This window comes from Rhipicephalus microplus, chromosome 6, assembly GCF_043290135.1.
Source record: "Rhipicephalus microplus isolate Deutch F79 chromosome 6, USDA_Rmic, whole genome shotgun sequence".
NCBI lineage: Eukaryota > Metazoa > Arthropoda > Arachnida > Ixodida > Ixodidae > Rhipicephalus > Rhipicephalus microplus.
Window position 1 is genome coordinate 197,963,233 of NC_134705.1, and position 24,824 is coordinate 197,988,056.

The window sequence follows — 24,824 nt, forward strand, 5'->3', positions numbered from 1 at the left end:
CCCCCTCGTTTCGCCGGGAAGAGTTATACGCGGACATCGTCACGAATGTGCGTCGTGCGGGATATCGCGAGACCCGTTATATTACACCCCACACAACACAAACCTGGGGTACCGTCGTTCGGAGCAAAGTGGGCTTGCTCAGAAACCCTATTACTCGATCTTCAAGCGCTTAGTAATGCGGTAGGTCGTTTCGTGTTGTGTGTGTGCCTCGACCTTCCTTTCTTTTAGGGCGCCGAGACAAAAGAGGTCAATCCCATAATACACCCCTAAAATGTTCCCTACTCGCTGCTACGCGTGTTAAACCAGCGGAGACGACCGTGGGAGTGTTGTAATGAACGGAAAAGGCTGGCAGTAAAAGCCTGCTTTGTCCTTCCGAATATAGAGCAACAACAAAGAGAAGTTGGCATTCAACTGATTGATCATCTAATTTTTGTTTCCTGTACGATCGTTGCTTGTCTTATTGACGTCTGCAGCGATAGATGTCTCCTTTTCGACGTAACGAGCACTGATTCTTCAGCTCGGGACATCTGGTAAGTGTATTGTTTCGTTCAAAGAAGTACGAGACTGGTGTTCAAACACGGATAAGGATGGCTTGTTGAACGAGTTAGTACTTGGTACTTGATACCTTAACAATTGCTGGAGTTTTTTTTTTTCGTGCAGGTGAAAGTGATGCTGCGAGTGTGTCCTGCTGCTGCAAGCGGAGGCGAGTCTTCGTCGTCGTGCTCGACGCCATCCCACTCGCCAGCACACGAACCCGGTACCTCGGTCGGTGGTGCCTCAAGCTTCCTTCAACTGGACTCGCGCAAGAAACAGGTGAGCCTTCTTTCTACCACTGTTCATCCATTGGTCGGATGCCGTGTCGACGGAAAAACGGATCCCATCATGAAACCGTAACGACTGTTTATTCAACTACAGCAGCATGGGGCGATCATGCCAACACTATGCTCGTCTGAGGTAGCGGAGCAGTGATGATCTTGCGAGCTTGCAGCCTGGTTTTGTAGCCACTGCCGGTGACGTATGCCTCGGGCGATGCTGAGGCGGTGCTGTGGCTTATCAGACGAAGTGCAGCGTGCAGTCGTGGCGTCATTATCACGATCATCATCATCAGCCCGACGACGCTCATCGCTGGACAAAGCCCTTTCCATGATCCGCGAGCCAACTCGATCCTGTACTTGCTGCTGCCACATTATATCAGCAAGCTTCCTAATCTCATCTGCTTGCCTAACTTTTCTCTCCCCTTCTCCCGCTTGCATTCTCTTGGAATCGAGTGTGTGACTTTTAACTACCAGTGGTTATCTTGCCTTCGCGCTACGTGCCCTTCCTATGACAATTTCTCCTTCTTGATTTTGATTATGGTGTCCTTAACACCAGTTTGTTCCCTGATATATTCCGTCTCGTTAATTTCTCTTAGGGTTAAACTTATCATTTTCATTCCCATGTCACGCCACATCTATGTCATGCCGAGCTAAATGATAGCGAGAAGAAGGCTGCGTGGAAGCTCCGCCGCGGTGGTCTAGTGGCTAAGGTACTTGGCTGCTGACCCTCAGGTCGCGGGATCGAATCCCGGCTGCAGCGGCTGCATTTCCGATGGAGGCGGAAATGCTGTAAGCCCATGTGCTCAGATTTGGGCGCACGTTCAAGAACCCCAGGTGGTCGAAATTTGAGGAGCCCTCTACTATGGCGTCTCTCATAATCATATGGTAGTTTTGGGACGTTAAACCTCACGTATAAATCATATCAATCAAATATACGTCATCGTTGCATTCCATTTCCTACAATGATTCGTTGCTTCAAGCTTCCATATCAGTCCACACGACTTCAGCATTGTGTGGAACGTCACGGCATCTGTTGCTTATGACCTCACTCGAGATTGCGATGGAAAATGATTGGACGGGAAATTCACTTGCTCCAACATTTCTCTGAGACGCTGTCTTTAGCGTCATCTCCTCTGTAAACCCGGCACGATGGGTTAGGAGTAATGGGACTGAACTGGTGTCCCGAAGGCCGTCGGATCTTGTTCCGGCTAGGGCAGCCGCACTTTCGTGGGAAGTTAAAATCCTTGAGGCTCGTTTACTTAGATTTAAAGCAAAATAAATAAAAGGAAGAGACGAGGAGGTTAAGCTAGAAGAACTGGTTTGTGACCCTGTACAGATGTGGGAAAATAAGGGTCGGAAATAGGATAGATATAGGTGCAGATTAATGAAACCCGGTGGTCGAAGTTTTCGGAGGCCTCCATTACGGCGTCCCTTATAATCATATTGTGGTTTTGGGATTTGATACCTCATATTGAAGTACTTGCGCAGGCACACGGGGACATAGCTGAAAAACACAAATGAGCGCAATCTAACAACTCGTTTATTTTTTTAAACGCTCACTACGCATTAAATACCACACGTTTAGCACTGGTTCGCAATGAGTATGCATGCACGCCTTTTTTTTATAACACCACCGTAGAATAAAGGCATCGCAACCGAACTTCCAGAGAGATAATGGAAGCGTATTACATTGACAATCTGTAAGAAGTATGTTAGCCACATATCGGCTGCCTTGCTTGAAAAAGAAACTTCACTCGGGTCCTCTGTTCATTGTGCATGTGGCCACGAGTTGTACCATGTGCGCTGTTCATGTTTTCTTTTTATTTCAACCAGATTGTGCAGATAGAAGGGTTTTCAAGTGAACGTTCACAAAAAAGCGAACCAGTGTTCGATTGCGCCTGTTTGCGATTCTTAACTTTGTCCTCGTGTGCCTGCGCGAGTACATCAAGATGAATATGTTCCACCTAGGCCAAATCGCAGTTAAATTGAGATTAAATTTTAGGGGCGAAGCTCCTTATGGCGTGGCTTGGGCGTCCCTCGTATGTAACCACCAGTGGCACATACCCGAAATAGGTATAACACTTGACCTCCAAGGTGGTGCCAGTGAGAGATTTCTTCTGTGCGTTGTTTAACAATAAAAAATAGTGCTCAATGTACATGCCAATGGCTGCTAATGGGGAATGAGAGACACGAGCATTCGGCTTTTAGTCAACGCGCACGCTGCGATCCCCAGTAGCAGCCATTGGCATGTACATTGAGCACTATCGGACAAGAAAGGGATGCTACATTATACTCGCTGGGTGTAACCTCCTTAGCTTTAGAAAGGTTTAGCGAGCGTTGAGCAGCAGTGCCATGAATACAATGAACTTGTATATACCATGAATGAACTCAAGGTGGTTAAAAATGAGAAGTAGATACGAAGCGCAAGCCGTAAGAAAGTAAAAGCCGAATTCTCCTGTCTCTCATTTCTCATTAGCAGCCATTGGCATGTAAATTGAGCCCTATCTGACAGGGAAAGGTTGCTGCGTTATACTCGCTGGGCGTAACCTCCTTGGTTTTCGAAAGGTTTAGCGAGCGTTTGGTCGCAGTGCCATGAATACAGTGAACTAGAATATACCATGAACTCGAGGTGGTTAAAGGTGGGAAGTGGACCCAAAGCGCAGGCCGTAAGAAAGTGTGCGTGTGCCACCTCTCGTTTAGTCCTTGGAATGTCCGCTGGATGGCGGTGCTTCTATATGGGGAATATATGATAAAAAGATGCGAGGTGGTGGGACTTGGAGTGTTGAATAGATGAACGAACGGACACACAAACAGATGCATGGATGGACGCATGAACGGACGCAGGGGCGGATGCATGAAAGAACGCAGGGACGGGCGCACAAACAGACACATGGACGGTCACACAGACGGACGCATGGACGGACGAATGCTTCGCCCCACTCTCCATCATTAACTCCGTGGATATGCTGCAATTTTTTTAGCTATTGCTTTGTATGATAAACCATTTAATGCCCGAATATAAAACTACCGAATAAAATAAAACTACTTTTTTTATTTTTTCAAATTTAGAAAGCAACTTTTAAATGGTTTCCCAGTTAAATTATCTAAAATGCAACTTGAATGCATACTTTATGTATGTCGCGAATTCTCCATATGTGAGATAAGTGAAGACCTTGCAACAGGAAACGTACTGCAGAACCACGTAACATGGAATATGCCAATTTTGGATGCGTACACAACAGACAACATTATTGAAGATGGAACTTGCGTCACTCAGATGACAAAGAATGAAGTTATGGTCGTTTCCCGTGGTTTGCGCTATCCACCATCAGCTAATGAACAATTGCTTTTAGCATAGAACACCTTAGACGAGACGATGCTAGATTTTTCATGCTGAAAGCTGCGTTCCCCGTGAGTACTTGACAGTCAGCTTTGAAGGCGGAACGCATTCCATGACTTTCTAGCTCGAAGTAAAAGGTTAAATTGCCGTACTTTCGTTACTGCCACGTAATTTCATCACTGCTGAGAAAGGACTGCAGTGTCAACTGTTGCTGTGGGACATTGCGTAAACAAAGGTTATCAAAATCTGCAGGTGACGCTGTATGACCCCACGGCGAGCGGTGGCTGCGGCGGCAGTGCAGATAGGGCGTCCTCCGGTGACGAGGCGACCACTCCGAGCTCACCTTCGTCCGCACCCGCGCGACTGACAGGCGTCGCCGCACCGAAGATGTTCGCCTTCGACGCCGTGTTTTCGCAAGACGCTACACAGGTACGCTCTTCGCAAAAACAGTTGACTTCCGGGTAGGTTTACAAGGTGTGGATTCCATCTAGTTCGCACTCCGTGATAACCTACTTCTTGCGCGAAATTCCGTAGGCTACGAACGAAACACGAACGCCTTGCGCGAACTTTTGCGCAAAAAGTATGTTCTCTGCAGGGTACACCAGCACGACCTAAGACGCGTTGACTGAGAAATTGTTTCAAAATGGTCAGTCGTTTGGTCGGTTGGTTCAGCGTATTACAAAGGGGAGCCTGGAGTCGGTTGAGAAGAAAGTACAAAATACAGAAAAGACTATTATAACTGCTGAAGTACACTTGACTGTGGCGCAAAACACAATTGATGAAAAGGAGGAGAGCAGAAGAGAATAAAGCGAAGCGCCGCAATGCCAACTGTTAAATGACAGTCTGAGAAGCGCACGGGAAAAAAAGGAGACACTTCCGGACATGCGCAAACATCCAACAGATCGCGTGCAGTGACGTGGTCAAAACAACCTACTATCGAGAATTTCCGTGTCAGTGACACTTCCACAACTTCCTGCTCGACAGAAATGCGCTTTCTTGGTAATATCTTATCTTGACCATGTCACTACATGTGACCTGTTGGCTGTTCACGAATGCGCAGGAATGCGTTTTTTTTTTCTTTTCTGTACGCTTCTCAGACAGTCATTCAACAGCTGGTAGTTCGGCGCTTCACTTTCTCCTCTTCTGCTCCTCTGCTTTTTACGAAATGTATTTTGCGCGACAGTCAAAAGTACAGGGCTGATTCCCACAAAAGGGAACGCGGGAGTGCGTGGCAAGCGCGCTCCGGCGGCTGCTGGCAGCGCGTTCAAGTGGGAGTGAGAGCAACCGTAGCATCTTTTCGCGTCATCTCCCGGCAAGCAAAACAACCATTCATTTCTGATATGGAACCAGTGGCAAGATTGCAACCCCCTCTCTGTTGAATCCGATTACTCAAGAGTCCGGTAATCACCTTGAAGATGGGTGGGGGTTGCAATCTTGCCGCTGGTTCCAAATCAGAAATGAATGGTTGTTTTGCTTGCCGGGAGATGACGCGAGAAGATGCTGTGGTTGCTCTCACTCTCACTTGAACGCGCTGTCAGCAGCCGCCGGAGTGCGTCGGCCAGGCGCTCCCGTGTTCCCATAAAAATAGACAGCGTATACATCAGCAATGAGCGCCCCAAATCGCCGGAAAAGAAGTTCTTATTTCTTTTAGATAAGTTGTTATTAGCCTGCGCTCGTCCGGTTTTTCCGCTGTGCCCGTGTCTTAGTTGTTACACATCCTCCCGGATGCGTAACAACTCACAGCTACAAGTATTACGGGCAGTACCTTGGTTTGAGCTAGTTAATTCATTGCTGACCTTGCTAGTCAGTGGCAGAGACTCGGTTCCTCTCTAGTTAAGGTTGCAACGAACCTTTTTTACTATCTTACAACTACAAACAGTCGAAATGGGTGCCCCTCGTTTTATGCGCACTCGACTGGTTTCGCAGGCGGAGGTGTGCTCCAGTGCCCTGACTGAACTGGTTCAGGCGGTGGTCAACGGAACCGACGCCTGTCTCTTCGTCTACGGACCAGCCGGACTCGGTGAGTGTGTGATGTGATGGCGTGTACAATATTTTTATTTATTTATTTGTTTGAAGGATCATGGTGATGCAATTGCGTACAGCGGTGCGTACGGGCTTTTCCGTGCAAGAATGACTGTTTAAAAAAAGAGCGAACAACCGCTACTTTGTTGCCATCAGGCATTGCGCGACGCCAGCTTGCAACAAAGGAGTGCTACACACTGGCCGTCGTGACTGCGAGCGGCGCTGGCTAACACTCCAAAGATTACACACCCACAAAAGCGGATGGCAAAATGACCACCGTTGTAGCCGAATCGTTAGGGCATCGGACGCTTTGTCCGAAGGTTGTTGGTTCAGTCCCTGGATCCCTGCCCGCGAGAAGTTAGTTTTTTTTTTCATCTTCGATTCCGTTCCATTTATGACATAATTATCAGACTTCAGTTAAAACGTAAAATTAATTTCCTCTACTTCTTCCTAAGCTTCATTACGTGTTAGTTCATTATCATTATCTGTCATTTGGTTGTTGTCAACCAACCAAAATTTTAACCTCACGGAAAGATGAAATGCGATGAAAAGACAAGCTCACTAACAAGTCGTAATGGCGACAATTCACATTGAGTGGAAGTAACTCAACACAACTTGTTTACCTACTCTTGCCGGAAGTAAATAAATAAACAAAGCTAACTGAGGCCCACTAACCTCAACCCTTCTTTTAAATGTGGAAAAATACTTGCTATGTTTTTATATGAAGTTTTGGCAAATTCTGCTTGCCCATATTGTAGAATCTGTATGAGACGAACAAGAAGCAAAACACCTCTTCTTTGTTTCATTGCGTGAGCCGAATTTTTCGCAGAATCCCCTCGTCGTCTCGTTTCCAACCTCTTAAAGCTAAAAGCATCCGCGGGCATTCGCCTTATCGGACGAATAATCAGAACGCACAGCCTTTCAGAGCTGGCCACACCTCTCGCTCCACTCGGCAAGTCTACATTGCACGATTTTCAATGATCGCATAACACATTAGTGAGTCCACCAGGGTTGTGTTTGGGCAGATTTGAAAAGGAGCCAAAACTTAAAATAAATGTAACCAAGGAAACCGCGCCAATTCATTTTAGCGCCCAATAGAAAAAAAAAGAATTTTATACGTAGAGTTATTAGTATCGAACAGTTAATAATGTGATTTAGAATAATCTAAAACTAATTGTGCACATAAGCCATCAACACATAAAATTTTGCAAATTATAATTATTAACTTATACTCGCTTAATCTTTTATACTGAAGTATTACGAAAAAATAGCCAGTACGTGGCCAAAATAGAAGCACAAATTGGCAAGGAAGCAGCCATGGCACCAACCTGAAATTTCTGTCGCCAAACAGAGACGGAGAGTAGCCGATTTGGCGCAAAGTAGCCACCTATGGTTACTCTGGAGACCATCCACAACAGCGCCGTGTATACCGCTTTAAAAACCCCTCCGATGCCCTTTGCGCCTTTAGATGTTCCGGACGCTGACATAACACTCATTCGCCGTGGTATGAAGCACCCCCGCCCCTTACCAAGCTGCGAGACGTGACGTCATCTTAGAAAACTCTCGGGCAAAATGGGATTTCTTTAGGGAACGACGCGACTGAAAGCCCATTCTCGCCGTAGCGACGCCTGCATCGTTCAGATAAGCAACAGGCGAGAAAGGGTGTTCGTTGGACGAGCGGAAAGCTTGAAAAAAATAATAATAAATAAGTAAGGAGGTGGGCGCGCTTTCAAGCGTGCCTTTCTTCATGTTCGCCTGTACCGAACAAGCCAACGCGGGGCGATTTATGTCGGCGGTTTTTGGAACGCGTTACACAGGCTATTTGCTTTCGCACAATGCGGTGGTGGTGGTGAGGGGTGGCGCTACGGTCGCGTCGCCGCGCGTGTCGTCTGCTCTTTTTTTGTTTTGTTAACGTCTGCTTCTATCGCGTGGCAGTTTATTATATATCTTTTTTTTTCTTTCATCATCCGCTGTTTATTATTTTGGTTCGGCTGCCACTGCTCGTCGTCTTACGGCAGGGAGTTCTTCAACGCCTCGTGTTTTTTTGTGTTTTTTTGCGTGAAATTTGTATTTATGAACATTCTGGTGTCAAATTTCTTTTCTGGTGATCGCCGGCATTATTTACACAGACATCGGATGAACGACTGCACCGGTTTAAAAACGTCTTACGGGAATTTGCGAAAGTGTACCGTTTCTCAATTTCGTTGAGCGGTGCCTTGGTAGCCCTGCTCTTAAAGTTTGCTCCTTACATATTTGTTTTACCTACCGCCCGTCTCTTCGCACTTCCTCGCGTCTCCGGCTTGCTTTTTACATCTTGCGCATCGGCGATGCACTACATATTTTGTAGTCTGCACATATATGTCGTCTGCTGCTCCTAGAACAAGCTGTAGGCCTGTCACAATGAGTTAGTTTGTGCGATACACATATAATATTTCCCATACGGTTTACGTACGTGCACATTCAAGGCGATAAGAATTTAAATTTATGTAAGTGTTACCGAGCAACTGGTTGTTTACGTATTGCTGCAAACATTTCCGCATTTCTTCGTCAGTCGGCTTGCGCTGCACCGTTTAAATTTTACTTTGAGAAGTCACGTGTGTCGTCTGCCACGCTGCGTGTCTGAAATTTATTTCTTTTTCTTTACGGCATCTGTACATGAAATCGTAAATCCGCCCTAGTGGATTTATGATTATATGTAACTTCCTAGTGAGCTATTCCACTCTAGTTATTGACCTTGTGAGCACTTCCTAGCTGGATTTCGCTCGAGGTAACCGTATTTATAAACACTGATGATGTCCGGAAAATGAAAAACTCATACATTCATTGCGCTGTGATAATTTGTTTGCGCTGTGGTAATTTCTTGTTCAGTTTTTTTACTCGCTAGTTTCGCCTACTTTTCTGAATTCCACGTTTGTTCGTTAGCGTGTGCGCTAGACTTCTTCATTTCCTTTTTTTTCTATAAACGATCGAGTTTGGCCCCCATTCCCTCAACGATCATGTTGGCGCATCGCTAGTCCCCTCCCAACACCAACCCTCCCGTGAGAAGCGTGGATCTGTGGTGTGACCAGCGGAAGAAAAAGAAGACGTTGACGCTAGTACTGTCTTCTGAGTGCATCTCTGTTACGTATTAGGGCGAAGACCTTGCATGCCTCATCAAACTCGAATGGAAAGTGATGAGAAAAATCATCATGCGATTATGTCACAGATCACCGAATTTTTTCAGGCTACCGGGTCGACACCATGATGCCACATACAGGAACGTGACGCCACGACGTCAACACGTGACGCTGTCGTTTGATCAAAAGATGGGTCGATGACGTAGGAAGGTTTGATTGATGATTGATTGATATGGGGGGTTTAACGTCCCAAAACCACCATATGATTATGAGAGACACCGTAGTGAAGGGCTCCGGAAATTTCGACCACCTGGGGATCTTTAACGTGCACCCAAATCTGAGCACACGGGCCTACAACATTTCCGCCTCCATCAGAAATGCAGCCGCCGCAGCCGGGATTCGAACCCGCGACCTGCGGGTCAGCAGCCGAGTACCTTAGCCACTAGACCACCGCGGCGGGGCGTAGGAAGGTTTGGTGCAGAAAGCTTGAAATGCCTACGATTCAGGGTGCACTGCAAGACTACACTACGAAATGGAAAGAGTACAACCACCCTTTTGTAGCATGAAGCCTCAAGCGAACCCGTACGGATTTCTCAGAAAGAAAACCCTCTTTGTTGCCGAGAAAAATCGTCCTGGTTGTGGTTTCGGAGCCGGGATTAACGTCTTTCCGGGATGGTCGCTCTACCAAATGAGCTAACCGAGAAGTTCGTGGCCATGTGCTTCGAGTTGTGGATGAATTCGCCCTCGCGCTGGCAATTGTTATTTTCTGGAGATACTAGCTTCGGGAGATGCTGCCGGTTACGCCTGACGCTGGACAAGATTAGTCTAAGAAGAGCTTCATCCCTGGAAATAGGCCCATCTTTATATGCCCACCGAAGTGGCCTCATAGGCCGTCTTGCGTTGTGTTCGGCGTTTAAACTGGGAACCATGCACTCATAGTTGTCGGGCGGGAAGGCCCGGAAAATCGCGATTCGTTAGTGTTTTTTGTGCGCTAACGCGCATAACGCCCCTCGTCGTGAGCCCAGGTCGCGGGCCAGAGCTCGCTCTTCGTGCAGCACCGGCGTGGGCAAAGACAAAGGCTCGATCGCCGCGCGGACGCTTATTCCAACAAAAGGCCGATACGGCGACGCCACCACAAAGACATCCCGCGCGATACGGGCGAGGCAGAACCATAAGCACGAACCGGAGAGACCATATTGCCGCTGCGTCCCTCGCTAATCGATGCAAATGGCGCGGCCTCCCCGCCCAGCTATAGAGAGCCGAGCCTTCGCTAGTTACTGTTGCACTTTTTATTTCTTTTCTGCGGAGAAACAAATTTCATTAAGGGTTTCCGCGCAACCTTTATATCGGTGCTTGCACCGAGATGCACAGTTGCGAATGGCCCGACGACACAATGAAGGGCCTTGGCGTGGTTTCAGTCTCTTACGGTCCTAGCTGCTCCCCTGACTATGCATAAGCTTCTTCGCTGACCTCAATATTGACGCGTGTGTACTGGTGGACCAAAACGACGATAAGGGGATTTGGCGGACACCAGGTAGTGGAGCTCTGGCTGATTGAAGATAAAGAAGGCGATCTTGCTGTTTGGCTGCTGAGAGTCCCTGTGTCAACGTTTATCTGCCTTTGGTTCACGCTGTACCGTGACAATATAACTTTATTTTCGGCATCTTTATGCTTACAAGCGCTTACTGTAACTGCGTCCGTAAAGCCTTTATCTTGTGAAGCAGAACCGATAGAGCAGAAACGAACACAGGACAGGGCGATGATGGGTCGTGCGTTAACTTTTAACGAAACCTTATTGCAGATCGGCCGCATTTACAAGCACATCGACAACTGTGCCAAAAAACGAAACTTTCAGGCTACAGAGGCGAAAGTGCTACGTGTGAGCTACGTCGGTTCCTTTTTTGATAATGCCACTGACAACATTCCAACATGCCCCAGCTGCTTCGAAGGCTTCGATTACCTTCCTCATTAAGCTTTTTCCTATATCAATACAGAAAACTTCTTCGGTGTGAAGAAGAATGGCGATTTGGGCTAGTTGGTTTGAATTCATGGTAATAAGGGCTGCAGCGCGAGCACGAAGGTGCTAGAAGAAACAGACGAAAGGCGAGGCACGGAAGGCAAAGAGGACAACACGAGTGCTCGTGTTGTCCTCTTTGCCTTCCGTGCCTCGCCTTTCGTCTGTTTCTTCTAGCACCTTCGTGCTCGCGCTGCAGCCCTTATTATTCTTCGGTGTGTTCGATGCGTCCAGCAAAGAGAGTACAGTGCCGTTTATGAAGTTAAACCAAACTGGATTAGTTAAACGACTATAGGACACTCCTTTGCTTGAGTGCGTGTACCCCTGTTTTCTTTTTATTTTTGTTTTTTACAGCGACAGCTGTTATGAAATCACAATGCGGGTCACGTGCGGCTTGCCGCAGTTGTCCGCCGCCGCCACCGGTGCCCGTAACCAAGGACACATTGGGATTCGAACCCGGGTCCTCTGCGTGCCAGCCCGGTATTCCACCACTGAGCCACGCCGGTGCTTGGAGCTCTTTTGCAAACTGGCCTTAGGCAGACACGATGTCGGGAAAGATATCGCGTTATTCTGGGAAATAAAGCGTCATAAAACAGCAAAGGGACCAACCAGGTGTCGAGTATACAATAATGCGCATCGCGTAAACGAGTGAGCCGTTGAAAGCTCCTACCCTTTGGAAGAGCTTGATCCTGTTCACCTATTAACTGTGCCGCATACCCACCGTATGGGATTGTGGGGATTACAAAAGCATCTGGCGTAACTCTTCTTCGTCGTCAGCCACAGCACACAAAAAATTGCACAATGTTCCTTGCAAGTGTGAAGCGGGGAGCACGCGTCTCCGAAGAATGACGAAGGATGTCATAATGATCAATGCTTGCCCACTATACACAAATATTAATGGCGTTGTGGGTACCACGCAAGTTTGTTTGCAACAGGTACCCAAAGGGTGTTAGAAGAAAGGGGCTCTGAAAAGCCACTCTTGCAGCTTTCGCCGTGACCGTGCTGTGCATTCCACGCAAGCCTGGCGGGTTTTTTGTTTCTCTATTTAATAGTTATTTAACACTTTTCTCACATCCTTCCCTTGCTTACCTTTCTGTTTCCCCTTATCACTTCCCCAGTGCAGGGTAGCAAATCGAAAATTTTCTTCGGGCCAACCTCCTTACCTTTCCCATAGCATTTCTCTCCCTCTTTGCGCATGTTGATTGGTCATCACTTATTCGCGATGACTAACCAATGCACCCCAATCATATTTCTTTTGTATTGTTGACGGTTAGAATTCCTGCGTTAGTCAGTTTTGTAAACGAAAAGCCTTTTTTTTTTCTTCTCGCTTCTGATATATTTGGTGAAGGAAATGCGATGTTTATCACCGCAGCGAACCAAGTATTGTGCGTTCATCCGACTGCGACCGCTTGTACGACTGTGGCAAGACTGCGGCATACGTGCACTTCGCTCTAAACATTGTTATCCAATTCGACAAACAGAACTAACCCCAAACTTTAGATAACACTAATCTTGCTATTCTTAGCTTGAATTCTCAGACGGCAGCGTCATGCTTTTTCGATTACGACTGTCATTTCAGTTTCATTTTGCGAGCTCCTGCGTCACCCACCTCGTGTACTGCTGTGTATTTGACAATGTTTTTTTACAATGTGTTTTTCTACAGTGCATACTACCATGTGCTGTGAGGCGGTAGTTCACCTATTACGGTTGTTTCATTTTGGGGCTAGATTGGTAGAGAATCTACACTGGTAGGTTCGAAGACTTCCTTGAGCCCGAGTCGTCCTTATAATGGAACACTTAAGGATTACGATGAATGGACAGGTGAATGGAGTTAGGACGTCCCCTTTATAACATGATGATGTGATGCGGAGTGAGTGAGTGAGTGAGTGAGTGAGTGAGTGAGTGAGTGAGTGAGTGAGTGAGTGAAGCAGCTTTGTTTGGTCCACAATAGACGCGAATAAACTCAACGTGACCTGGCCCGCTCAGGGACGGTCAGGTTAAACAGGTACAACAATCGCTTCTTTTGCACATATGTGCAATTATTAAGCCTCTTTTAGCTGGCTTAAAGCTCCGTTCGAATGCAGCAGCCATTGAAAAACTTTCAACGCCCGAATTTAATGGCTGCAAATGCGTAGAAAAAAAAACGATGAAGAAAAAGTGCTGGTCTTTGGCTGGCTCTAAAGGCTTGACTCTCTCTGTTAAGGAGGGTGCAAACGTTGACTTTCTTAAGAAAGTATCCATCAACGCAAACGCCAGCACCAGACGTCAGAGAGGAAAAGTGAACTACTAGATGGTCAGAAGTTTACAGTCCGGGTGATTCATGGACATTCCTTTTGGTTTCAAACGACACTCGCTTCTGACGTCTGATTCTGAAAGGTTTAGAAGAGAGAAGACTGCACGCAGTTTAAAAATAATCTAGATGAGGGCGTGACTGGGCTGATTCAGTGAAGAACAAACGTCACAAAATGTGACATGGAACCACAAGTTAAAAAAAAGATTATTAGGCAAAACTGTGCAAAACGGACGATAAGCAGGATAGCGGGCAATCATCAAAGGCAGTTTGACACATTTCTTTTTTCCTCTGAACTCTGACATCGAGAACTTTAAAGCTTGGGTGGTTTGTTGATGAAGCTAGACGTTCCAAAGCCCGTCAGAACGTTGAAGGTCTGACCCTGACGGGCTCCCGAAGAGTGCGAGAAAAATGCGTTGCGCAAAAGTCAAATTTGTAGAAAAATGGTAAGCTGGACGCAATCGTTTGAAACACTGACACACGACTTGGTCTAGTTCTGAGCCAACCGTCCGATATGAAACATCGCGACGACTTTGCGAATAGAAAAAGCAGACGCACATCCATGAAGTAGAGCAGCAGGCGGTTTTATGTTGCCAGATGGTCTTTGACATTAGCACAATTTAAAAGCTGCTTTAGGGGACTTTCGGGTCCAGCAACAAAAAGAAATTTGACGCACTGTGTGCAGATCTCAAGACGCGCGCTAGGGAAGTGATCGATTGAAACACATTCGCCCAAAGTCGTGCATTCTAGAAAGTGGCCCTAAAGAAATGCCGCTGCGGCTCTTACTAACCCTAGTGCGAAAGCAGATGTACAATCGATAAGCAGACGCTCAAGAATTTCATTTCCAGACGACACTGAATTTTGTCTGGCCTCGAACGTTAAGAACTTTCAATGCCTTCAACTAGAAAACCCAAAAAGTACGATGGCGAAGGAATAAAAAAAAACACGTAACGCAGGGAAGACAGATCTAATGAATGACATGGTAGACAGTGCAGCGATCCATTTCTGAAAGCATACACCGCAAAAAAGTAATAAAAAAAGAATCCATTACAGGAGCTGTACTGGAGCAGACAAGAACCCGCACCCACCACGCTAAGCCTGGAAAGGCATCTCGGAAAACGCAAAGACTGTGCCAAGCCGGGGCAAGCAAATGCTCATTTCCAGAGTCGCACGCTTTAGTACAGCGCTTGCCCACTGAACCCGTGGAGGCGCTGCGGCTGTCATCCGCTCGTAAAGCCGGTTGATTTATGCCTCACAGTCTGGCCCTGCGTAGCATCTGGCTACTAGAGGGATGCGAAGGGCACAGGAGGGGAGGGTGCTGGCCGGATACCGAGACTCCAAGTTCTTGCAATGCTAGGGGGAAGACCAGGCCTTCGTAAGCGATCAGGGGGCTAGCCTTGACCGCCTATGGGTCGAGGGGGCTTGCCCGCCCTCTGCAAACCCACTTCTAACGCCCTGGACACAGACCTACGGTCGTTACGAAGACCGCGGAGCGCCCCCTTGCGGGCTAGTCGTCTTTCAAGAGCGCCGCCACTTGCACGCTCGTCATTTATCCATTGCCACGTCGGGCGATATTCTTTTTTTTTTTTGGCTTCTTTGGTGATTTCTATTCCAGCATCCTTCGCTCGGATTCTCGTTGCCTTTGGCTGTTGCGGTAACTTTCATTTCTCGTTTGTTCAGTCTCATTCGCTCTTACTTTTGTCTCACTTTTATGAACGTTCCTTCTTCTAGTACCTTCTTTCACGGGGTAACAGACATGCGAATGTGGCATAAAGACAAGCAGCCAATATGGCTAAACGTAGATCGCGCTGCACGTCGAGGTGAATGCTCAAATAAGCAGGCACGCAGGAATCTGAAACAAAAAAAAAACAAAAAGGAGAAATGTCCAGGCTAGCCATTTGTCTAAGAGATACCATTCCTGCTTCCTTTCTGACCAGCCTCGTAAATTTCGTCTTCTTCATGTTTGTCATACGGCATTAGTTCTTTTTTTTTCTGACATATCAAGGCCACAGATCGGGTCACGCGGCACTGATAAATCATAACAAGACAAAAACGCTGTCGAACAGACAAAATATGTAATTCATTGGTTGATCCTTTGGCAGATAGCTCCTTTATTCATCACGTTTCCTTTTCCTTTTCATATCATGTTTCTTTCTGGTATTCCACGCGTCTCTCCATCGTTTGTCTTAGCGTGCAGCGTCTGCTGGCCGTCGTCTGCCAGAATCGTCTGGTAGTGTTCGCGATTCGAAAACACGTGGACACGGGTTGCCTCTTTCAACGGTGGCAATGTAGAAGGAAACTTTGGGGTGATGATATATGAATTACCAACTTGGGCACGCCAGGGTGAGGTGGGTAACTGATATGGAGGAGCACAATAATAGCGAGAACTAACAGACGCTGGGACTGGCTGTTTCAATTTTCCCTTGCTATCCAACTCAATGAAGTGAAGGAATGCAGTTATGAAAGCATCATTCATGATCTTTGGTGGATTGGGCAAATGCGCAGCCTTACGGTGACGTCAGAGACATGTTGCTGAGGAAGTCCAGATATAGAACTCATTTCGCAAGGGACTGCTGGAACCTCTTGACAGCTGCTATTAATCACTTCTTAGGCAACATTTGGTTGCATATCTGGGTAAAGCAAGGCGAATGATACAGTTCACTGCTGTTATTCTCTCCTCTTGCTTTTTTTGCATTTCGTTGTATTTCTTATTCGTTTTCCGTTGCAGAATAGTCGACCGCTGGGCCAGTTTGTGGTAGTTCTTGGACATATTAAAAAAATACCGCGAAAAAAATAAAAATTGTTACAAGCACGAGAAGTAGAAGTAACGCGCAACAGCGCTGCGTTGTGTTCCTTCTTTTTCTTGTGTCCGTGTCTGTTATTTGCACTGTTTTTTTTCTTTTTCAAGTATGTTCAAGAAACGTCGTTATTCACGGTTATAGTTGGCCACTCGACCTCATGGGTGCACACACAAATTTTTTTCGTACTTCCTCAGTTTCAGAAAAATCTTGTTGATATCTGCACTAATTTTGGGGAGATTGTTAAGTGACGAAACGTCGTGCTCTTTTCTTAATATTATATTTGTATAAGCCCTCCCTTCTTTTCATTTTTTTTTCTTCCTCTTTCTTCTTGTATAAGCCCGTTTCCCTCTTGGGCATGAAGCGTGGTAAATCTTTTTTTTTCTTTCGCAAGGAGCCTCAGCATTTGTATTGCAAGTTTGGCTCATAGAACACTATCCTGACATTTCTGGAACCATTGCTTACGTATATGGATCCTCGCTGCAAGCTTCGAATTAACCGTGAGGTCGGCGTAGTCGACACACAGAACTCTCGCAGGCAGTGGCAGATCCAGAGGGGGTGATAAGGGCAATCACTCTCCCCCCCCCCCCTACTGTCTGTGTCAGCACCCCCACCCCTCACTTCAGGGCTTTTAGTCTGTCTCCTATCAGCAATTAGGGTAAATTAGTGAAATGACTGTGAGCACATATTAACAATATTTATGCTATGACGGGGTTTTTCTAGTAGTAAAAACAAAAAGTGATGAACACGCCCCCCTCTCTGATGTTACTTCACGCAAGCGCCCCCCCCCTCTCCCTAAAATGAGTGACTGGATCCACCCCTGCTCGCAGGGTTCCTTGCGCATTCTCCTCAGACCACCCGAAAGCGAAATTCATCTCCTTTTTTTTTTTTTTTAAGCCTACGTACTGATCCTCCCCCAAACTCCCTCTTAAAGCTAGGTGCACCTACCATGGTTCAGCACTACCTCCAAAATCGGAAGCATTGCAAGCTTTTCTCAGCTGACTTGTTTTTGCATGGCCTCCGTGATCAGTTCACCTTTCACCAAGCGACGCATTTGTGTGAGTGCATTATCATCTGACCTAACAGTGTGCGGCGACACGACGACGTCACAAGTTTTGGCGATCTCTAGCGTCATAATAACCACGGAGTTTCTTAAATTTACCTAGAGAGAGCTGAAAGGTGAAAACAGCGCGAACTAGAAGAGACGAAGTACGAATAAATTGTCAGACAGGACGATCGCTGTCTGTTATTTCTTCGTTCTTCGTATCTTAAAGTTTGCGCTGTTTTTACTTTTCACCGTGTTTAACCAACTGCTCCAACGAAACACGTAACTAGAGAGAGGACTGGTGCTGGAATCGTCGAGCCATCACGGGAATGATGGGTAGCACGAAGACTAGGCAGATTTGCCTAGTCTTCGTACTTGCGGGGCCTCGAATCGCATTTGCAGCTTCGCTTGTCTTTGTGTTTTCACGCTTGTTTCGGATGAAATAATGGATCATTGCGAACTTCCCAAACTGATTTCTATTGGTGAGACTAAATGGTTGAGGTGGTGAAGTGTATCTGCTGAAACTTTGCTGATTTTCATCTGGCAACAAAGCGGCTTGGGGCCATGCGAAGTCAAACGAAGCTTAAAGAATGAACACTAAGAAAATTTGTGTACTACCCATCATTCCCGTGGGGGCTGAAGTGTTTTGCGTTACAGCTCCTACTGACACTAGCGGCAGAGTTCGTTCTAGTAAGAATTGTAGGATACTCTATGATAATAACGTTATAACGCCATCAAGTTATGACAATTTTTAGCGTCACTGACGGCCAGTTTTGCGTTTGATGAGTCATCTAAGGCTCTCACCGAACAAAATGTGCATGAACATTTTTAAGGAATCAGGACGCCCCCTGCGACAATACTTTCGAGTGGGATTCCAACGGCCCAATGGAAAAAAAAAACGGTAGCGGGGGAACAGAAAACGTGAGAGCCTATGGAGTGGGTGCTGGTGCCTCATCTGTCGACGCCTGGCCGGCGTAGCCCGCAGGGTAAATCTTGCGGTCACAGCGGCGCGATGAAGGATGACCTTCGCAGATGGGCGCGTGCACGAAACGGTATAGATTTGGGGAAGGAGGCTACGACGACGCTAGCTAGGCGGCCTCCGCAAAGGAACCCAGATGGCCTCGATGACCGTGGCTCAGGCCCAGACCCAGGCCCGGATGAATCTCCCGACGTCCTTTCCATCCATTCTTCCTACATCTTCCCTTTTCCTCTCCTTCTCGCCGCTCTCTTGCCTCGACATGTGCCTTAGGCCTTCCGGGTCGTGGTAAACTTTGGCAGTCAATGCCGTTACATCCAGGAGCAGCCGTGCGCGCATTCTGAATAACCGTATTTTGCGCAGAACGGCCTCATCGAAATAATTCAGCAGCAAGGAGGCCTAGGGGCTGTTACCCTAGAGTTCGCGAATAATACAATCTTTAGTTCTTATCACTGATTACCATTATCTGTACGGACTCTATCCGCAATGTTATCACGCTGTATGAACAGGACTATGCCCATAGACTGTGCTCATACGTTATAAGCCCTATAGTGTGCGTATGTACGCAGCGCCTCCCATTATTCTTTCTTCGTTTATTCTTCTTAATTTTAGTATCTCGGAGATTAATACCATGATGTCAGGATTGCCGGCTCTAATGTAGTCTACCTTCCCATATTTTTTTGTCAAATCTATTTTTTTAAAAAGCACAATGGCTGTCTATGTGTGATCTGCCTTGGACAGTCAAGTACCAAGCGACTTCGTTTGGTAAAACTGTCGTATACAACACTGCTACTTAACACTGGCACGTCTGTGCCAGCCGAGTTGCACCAAAGCTGAACAGTATATAGACGGCGCGAAAAAAAAAAGGAAAAATGCGCGCAAGGCGGAGTCACAGTGGAGCTGATAGTCTTTCAGCTAGCCCTGGCTTGGCTTCATCTCAAGTAAGTCAGAGCAATAATGTCGGGTGTTTCACGTCCCAAAACCACCCTAATGACAATGAGAGACGCCGTAGTGCAGGGCTCCATAAATGGCGACTATCTGGTGTTCTTTAGTGTGCGCTGACATCTCACAGAACGTGGGCCTCTACCGTTTTTCTTACGTCGAAATGCGACCTCCGCCGCCGGGATCGAACCCGTGACCTTTGGCTCTTCCTGCAGCCGAGCACCATAGCCACAGCTCCACCGCAGTGGAAGTTACACGCCCACTGTCAGACCCTTCTCACGGTTCTGAACTGACTGAAAGTTTATTACTATTATTATTATTATTATTATTATTATTATTATTATTATTATTATTATTATTATTATTATTATTATTATTATTATTATTATTATTATTATTATTTGTAGTAGTAGCAGTAGTAGTAGTTGAAATGTAGTAGGAAAAGTAAGTGATGGCTTGTGATGACTGCTTCAGGTTAATGTTGGCCATCCGCTTTTAAAAGAGCAAGAGTTCCGTTTCATTAATTACCCAGGCACTTAATTAGCTACCCACCTTTGGTGCTTTTTTTTTCTCTTAATTGTTTCACTTTTTGGCTCTCACAGTACAGTAGTACGTCTACTCCGTACGTGCTATAGCGTCGTCCGCTCTGGCACTTTTGCTCGCATCTTCCGCCCCTGTCCTCTTGCATGCCGAGGATTTCCAATCGGCCCTATGATGCACGTTCGAACTACGCAGTATTTTTCCCCTCGTTTCTCCCGTTTTTCGTTCCACCTTTTTTTTTTTCGTCTTTCCTTCATCCTTTTACATTTTCCTTCAATTATATATCTTCCTACATGCGTGACCTGTGGCCTCCCATTTCCCCTGACCTGTACTGCTTTGCTCTAGCAAAAAAAAACATAAAGAATCCCAAAGACCGAATTCCCTCTGGCAACCTACCTCGCATGGTCCCTGCCACGATGATTTGCTGCCTTTCCTCGGTGCGGCCACCGAAGCATGCGGATACAAGCCAAGCCAATCCAGGCCCCGTGGCCTCCAGACCAGCCTCTTTTCCTCACCTTCGCAATCTCTCTTTTGGAAGAATCCTTTCTTGCTGGCATGTCATGAGAGCGTTACAGGGCTATCAAAGAAACTATCCTCCAAGGAGCTCCTCCGGGCCTGTTTCCTTCTGAGTCGTAAGTTATATATATTCTGCCTTTTTTTTTTTGTGCGTGCCGCCCTTAGCATGTTACGCTTGCTTCGTAACGTATGCTCCGATAAAGGGCCCATGGTCATTTTATAAATCCTGCATATCGCCCCCTAAGCCTAATACCAACCCCCAGTTTCTTTTTCCCCAACCAACTTACGTCATGGAATACCTGAGTGTATGGCTGTCTTTTCTCGAAATAGAAAAACTTCTGCACTTTTTAGATGGCACAACTCAGTAATAACAGTGAATTTCCGGAGCCCTCCACTACGGCGTCTCTCATAATCATATGGTGGTTTTGGGACGTTAAACCCCACAAATCAATCAATCAATAATAACAGTGATTTTTTTTCTTTGTTACTTTTACTTTCTATAATAGGCGCTACGTTGCATGCGCGTATGTCCTATGCGAACATCTATTGTAAAGCAGCTTATATAAAGCAGTTATGCCAGACGCCTGTTGTACACATAAGCTCGACATTAAGAGTAATCTTGGAAAGTATTTTCCATAGGGACGTACATCACGCAGCGATAACCTCTACGTCCAACTGTTCAACGTAAGCGTAAAATAGAGCCTCATTTAAATTTTGTATGTTTTCATTTGACCTAAAGATGCGAATGTTAGAAGCCGTTGGAGTGTTTAATAAAACAACCAGTAAAACAAGCGAGGAAAGCACGATGGATACTAATATATGCAAGAAAAGAAATTTTTGTAAAGTGAAAGTAATTTCGTTTCACCTTGAACTTGTGGTTATTGTTTTAGTTCATAAGATTAACTCCCGCTCGTGAACTTACCTAAGATGACTCGAAGTCGAAAACTATTTTCTTTTTCTTAAAAGTCGATATGTTGGTCCTGCCCCGTAACCCTCTCAAAGTTTTCTGCATCTAATGTGATTTTACACGGCCTTTGGGATTACAGGCACCTCGACTTGTTTTGCATCGCCTCCGTGATCGGCCCCACTTTAAACTGTATTTGATCGTTTATCCATTTCTGTAAGAACCCTTCTAGGGTTATCAGTATCGATAGAGAAACTAACAAACAAACAGACCTTTGGACAAGCAAGGATGTAATGCGATGGCATGACCATGTAACGTCACAAACTACGGCATCTGTGACGTCAGATCGACGTCGTATGGTGACGTCATCGCGAGATGATTTTTTTTTTTACCAATCGTGTGGTCGCTGATGCAGGACACTGGTCCATTTTCGCGTTTGATGAACATCTAAGGCATTGACGTTCGAACAAAGGAGTACGTATTTGAGCCAGTGGGTGCGAAAATCGTTTACAAAATTAGGTACTAATTGTTGGCTGGCTAGCGGGCATGCGTTACGGTTCTATAGCTTCAATGCACTGCCAAAAAAAAAGTTTTCCCCGACTAACTTACAAAGCTTCCGACCAGAGAGAGACGAAGGCCCTGCTGAAGTTCCTGCGGTCAACCGGACTCGTCAAACGACCATGACACCCGTCTTTGAGTGTGCGCGCATTTTCTATTTTTTTATCCATTCCTCTTCTTTTTCTCTCCTTTCGATTCGATCTACATTACCCCCATGTGCTCAGATTTGGGTGCACGTTAAAGAACCCCAGGTGGTGAAAATTTCCGGAGCCCTCCACTACGGCGTCTCTCATAATCATATGGTAGTTTTGGGACGTTAAACCCCACAAATCAATCATCAATCAATCAAATCGGTCTACATTACCCCTTTCCCAGTGCAGAATAGCAAAGCGGAAATATTCTAGATAGCCTCCCTGTCTGGCAGTTACGCTTTTTCTCCCTCTCTCTTTTTCTCTCTGCACGACACTGCGTTCCAACGTAATTCGTGACACCAAGTGAGCGCTCACCACCTAGCGACCGTGCCTGGAAACGGCGCTAACAGGGCACGGCCGGGCTAGACTGCACCGGCGCGCTCCCTTCTAAAGAAGCGCGTGCAGGTGCAGTCTAGCCCGGCCGTGAACAGGGTCAATTCTGAAAGAAGATATGTTACCACGTTGCGCACGCTTAAAAGCGGCTGCACAGTTCCTTTATTTTCGTCATGCCGAACACATGAGCCCCCCCCCCCCCAAAAAAAAAAAAAGCGATGTCCAAAGACCATTGAAGTGTGCCGCAATGTGTGACACCGTGGTAGAGAGATGAAAATTAACGTATCGTTCTATCACTTCCCGAAGGATGCAGACGATGCGCGACAGAGAACGGCGCAATTCAGAAACTTGCGCTTTGGAAAGATGGTGACGGACACTACGGTAGTTGCCCCGCCGCGGTGGTTTAGTGGCTAAGGTACTCGGCTGCTGACCCGCAGGTCGCGGGCTCGAATCCCGGCTGCGGTGGCTGCATTTCCGATGGAGGCGGAAATGCTGTAGGCCCATGTGCTCAGATTTGGGTGCACGTTAAAGAACCCCAGCTCGTCGAAATTTCCGGAGCCCTCCCCTATGGTGTGTCTCATAATCATATGGTGGTTTTGGGACGTTAAACCCCACAAATCAATCAATCACTACGGTAGTTTTTTTTTCAATCGATTCGCTCGCGACGACTTATTTATCCTTGTTGTGTACACCATTACTTAGCGTGCGTGCATTTTTATCAATATTTGGGCACCTCTAAGCACGGAGTATTGTTTCGTTTATATAGGCAAGCGCTTTAGAAAATCAGATGTGTTACGCGTGCGACTATTTTTCGCATATGCTTGCTTTCTGCGCAGTTTCTTGTGCAAGCCATTCTCGTCTCAAACTGCTGCAATCCTTCCTCCCGAAAACTTTCGGTTTCGAATGTGTGCATATATAAACACAAACGCGTGCGCGTACGCGCGTGCGTTTCTTGTGTGTATGCATGCGTATATATATCATGTCCGTGCATTCGTAGCGTGCGTTGTGTGCGTGCATATATCTGCTTTCAATGTCAACTACGGCCAACACGAGTGTTGGGAAGCACACGACTTTATTAGAAACCTAATGATATGGATCGCCGAACGAAAAAGAAAGGAGCACTCTTATTACAACCGTAACTACGGTTTACCTTATCTCAAGATACACCAGCCCAAGCATAGCACCGTTCTGTAATCATATGAACGGCATGCGTATTCAGATTTTAACGGGACAACGGAACTCAATGGGATACATGCAATCGGCAGCACGACTCGCAGCGTAGTTACCTTGAAAACTGTTAAGTTCTTGCATGTAGCACTGTAGCAACGCAAATGTGCTAGCACCTTTCCGAGAGTCCCGCTACACATTAGCCGCTGCATTCCAAAATCTCGGGCTCGCTGTACAGGTTCTTCAACTTGGAGTAAGTCTGATGCAGTTTGCCAAAAGGGCTCCACCCTGTTAGACGCTGCTATCTTTGTTTTTTTCGACCAGTGTTGATAGCACGCGGAGCGTTCTGGAGTTGCGAATAGGTGGCGCAGTTGAGCGCTGCTATTCAGTTGCGCTGGTGTGCCACAAATTCGGTAGTTTGATCCCACCAGGAGCGGGAACGGAAGTGGAGTCGACTTCAACTGCGAACCTACGCGATGGCGCGCTATAAACAACTGCATGCTGTCAACCTTATTGTTGTCTCCCAATAACATCGCAGTTTTGGCGCATAAAACTCCACAATTTTCTCTATTAAATGCACATAAGGAGAGGCTGGAGTCGGTGCGTGGCGCCGGCTTCTTAGCTTCTCCTGAGTGACAGATGCCGTCGCACAGTAGAGAACAGTCGAAAAAGTGTAAGTCACATACTACAACTCTCAAACACTCGTGCACTCAGTCCCGCTTTTTCAACATAAAAAGTTTCCTCTGAACGGGAAAACTTACAAAACACATATGTTCTCATAAAGGAATGTCCACACATGACACAAAAGTTCCCTAAGATGTCACATCCGATCATAAGTCACTTGCAAACTGTCTCTTAAGGGTGGCACTACAACAGCAACATTTAAGATTTCGCAAGATATCCTACGTAAATATGGAATCATAAGAATCATGTAGCCAAGCATGCTTAAAGAGAACTTGTTTGGGCGAGGTAGTGATTATACATAACACGATGCTTTTGGCGCTACAAAAGACGTACGCATGTGAGAGGCAGATGACGACAGGCGCTAAGACATACTGGCTGATAATAATACAAAAAAAATATAAAACTCAGTACATTTACAATATTCGCCATTCCTAAAGAACACTGCAGTAGTACGCGTGCAAACGTCTGGGAGAATTTCCTGTTTTTTTTTGTGTGTGTGTCATTGTTGCTTACTGAACCTCGGTATACGATTCGCTCTCTTGGCGTTACAATTTACCCGCACGTAGCCGGAGA

The 24,824-nt window shown here is 46.4% G+C and overlaps 1 protein-coding gene across 3 annotated transcripts in view; it reads left to right on the plus strand.

Moving 5' to 3' along the window:
- Positions 1 to 24,824, plus strand: part of LOC119168211 (uncharacterized) — a 500,388-nt gene that overhangs the window by 424,276 nt on the left and 51,288 nt on the right. For all 3 annotated transcript variants that reach the window (XM_075867474.1, XM_075867475.1, XM_075867476.1), the window contains 3 exons: positions 661 to 813; positions 4,408 to 4,584; positions 6,082 to 6,175. In XM_075867474.1, the coding sequence (XP_075723589.1) occupies positions 661 to 813; positions 4,408 to 4,584; positions 6,082 to 6,175 (424 nt within the window). The remainder of the gene's footprint in view (positions 1 to 660; positions 814 to 4,407; positions 4,585 to 6,081; positions 6,176 to 24,824) is intronic.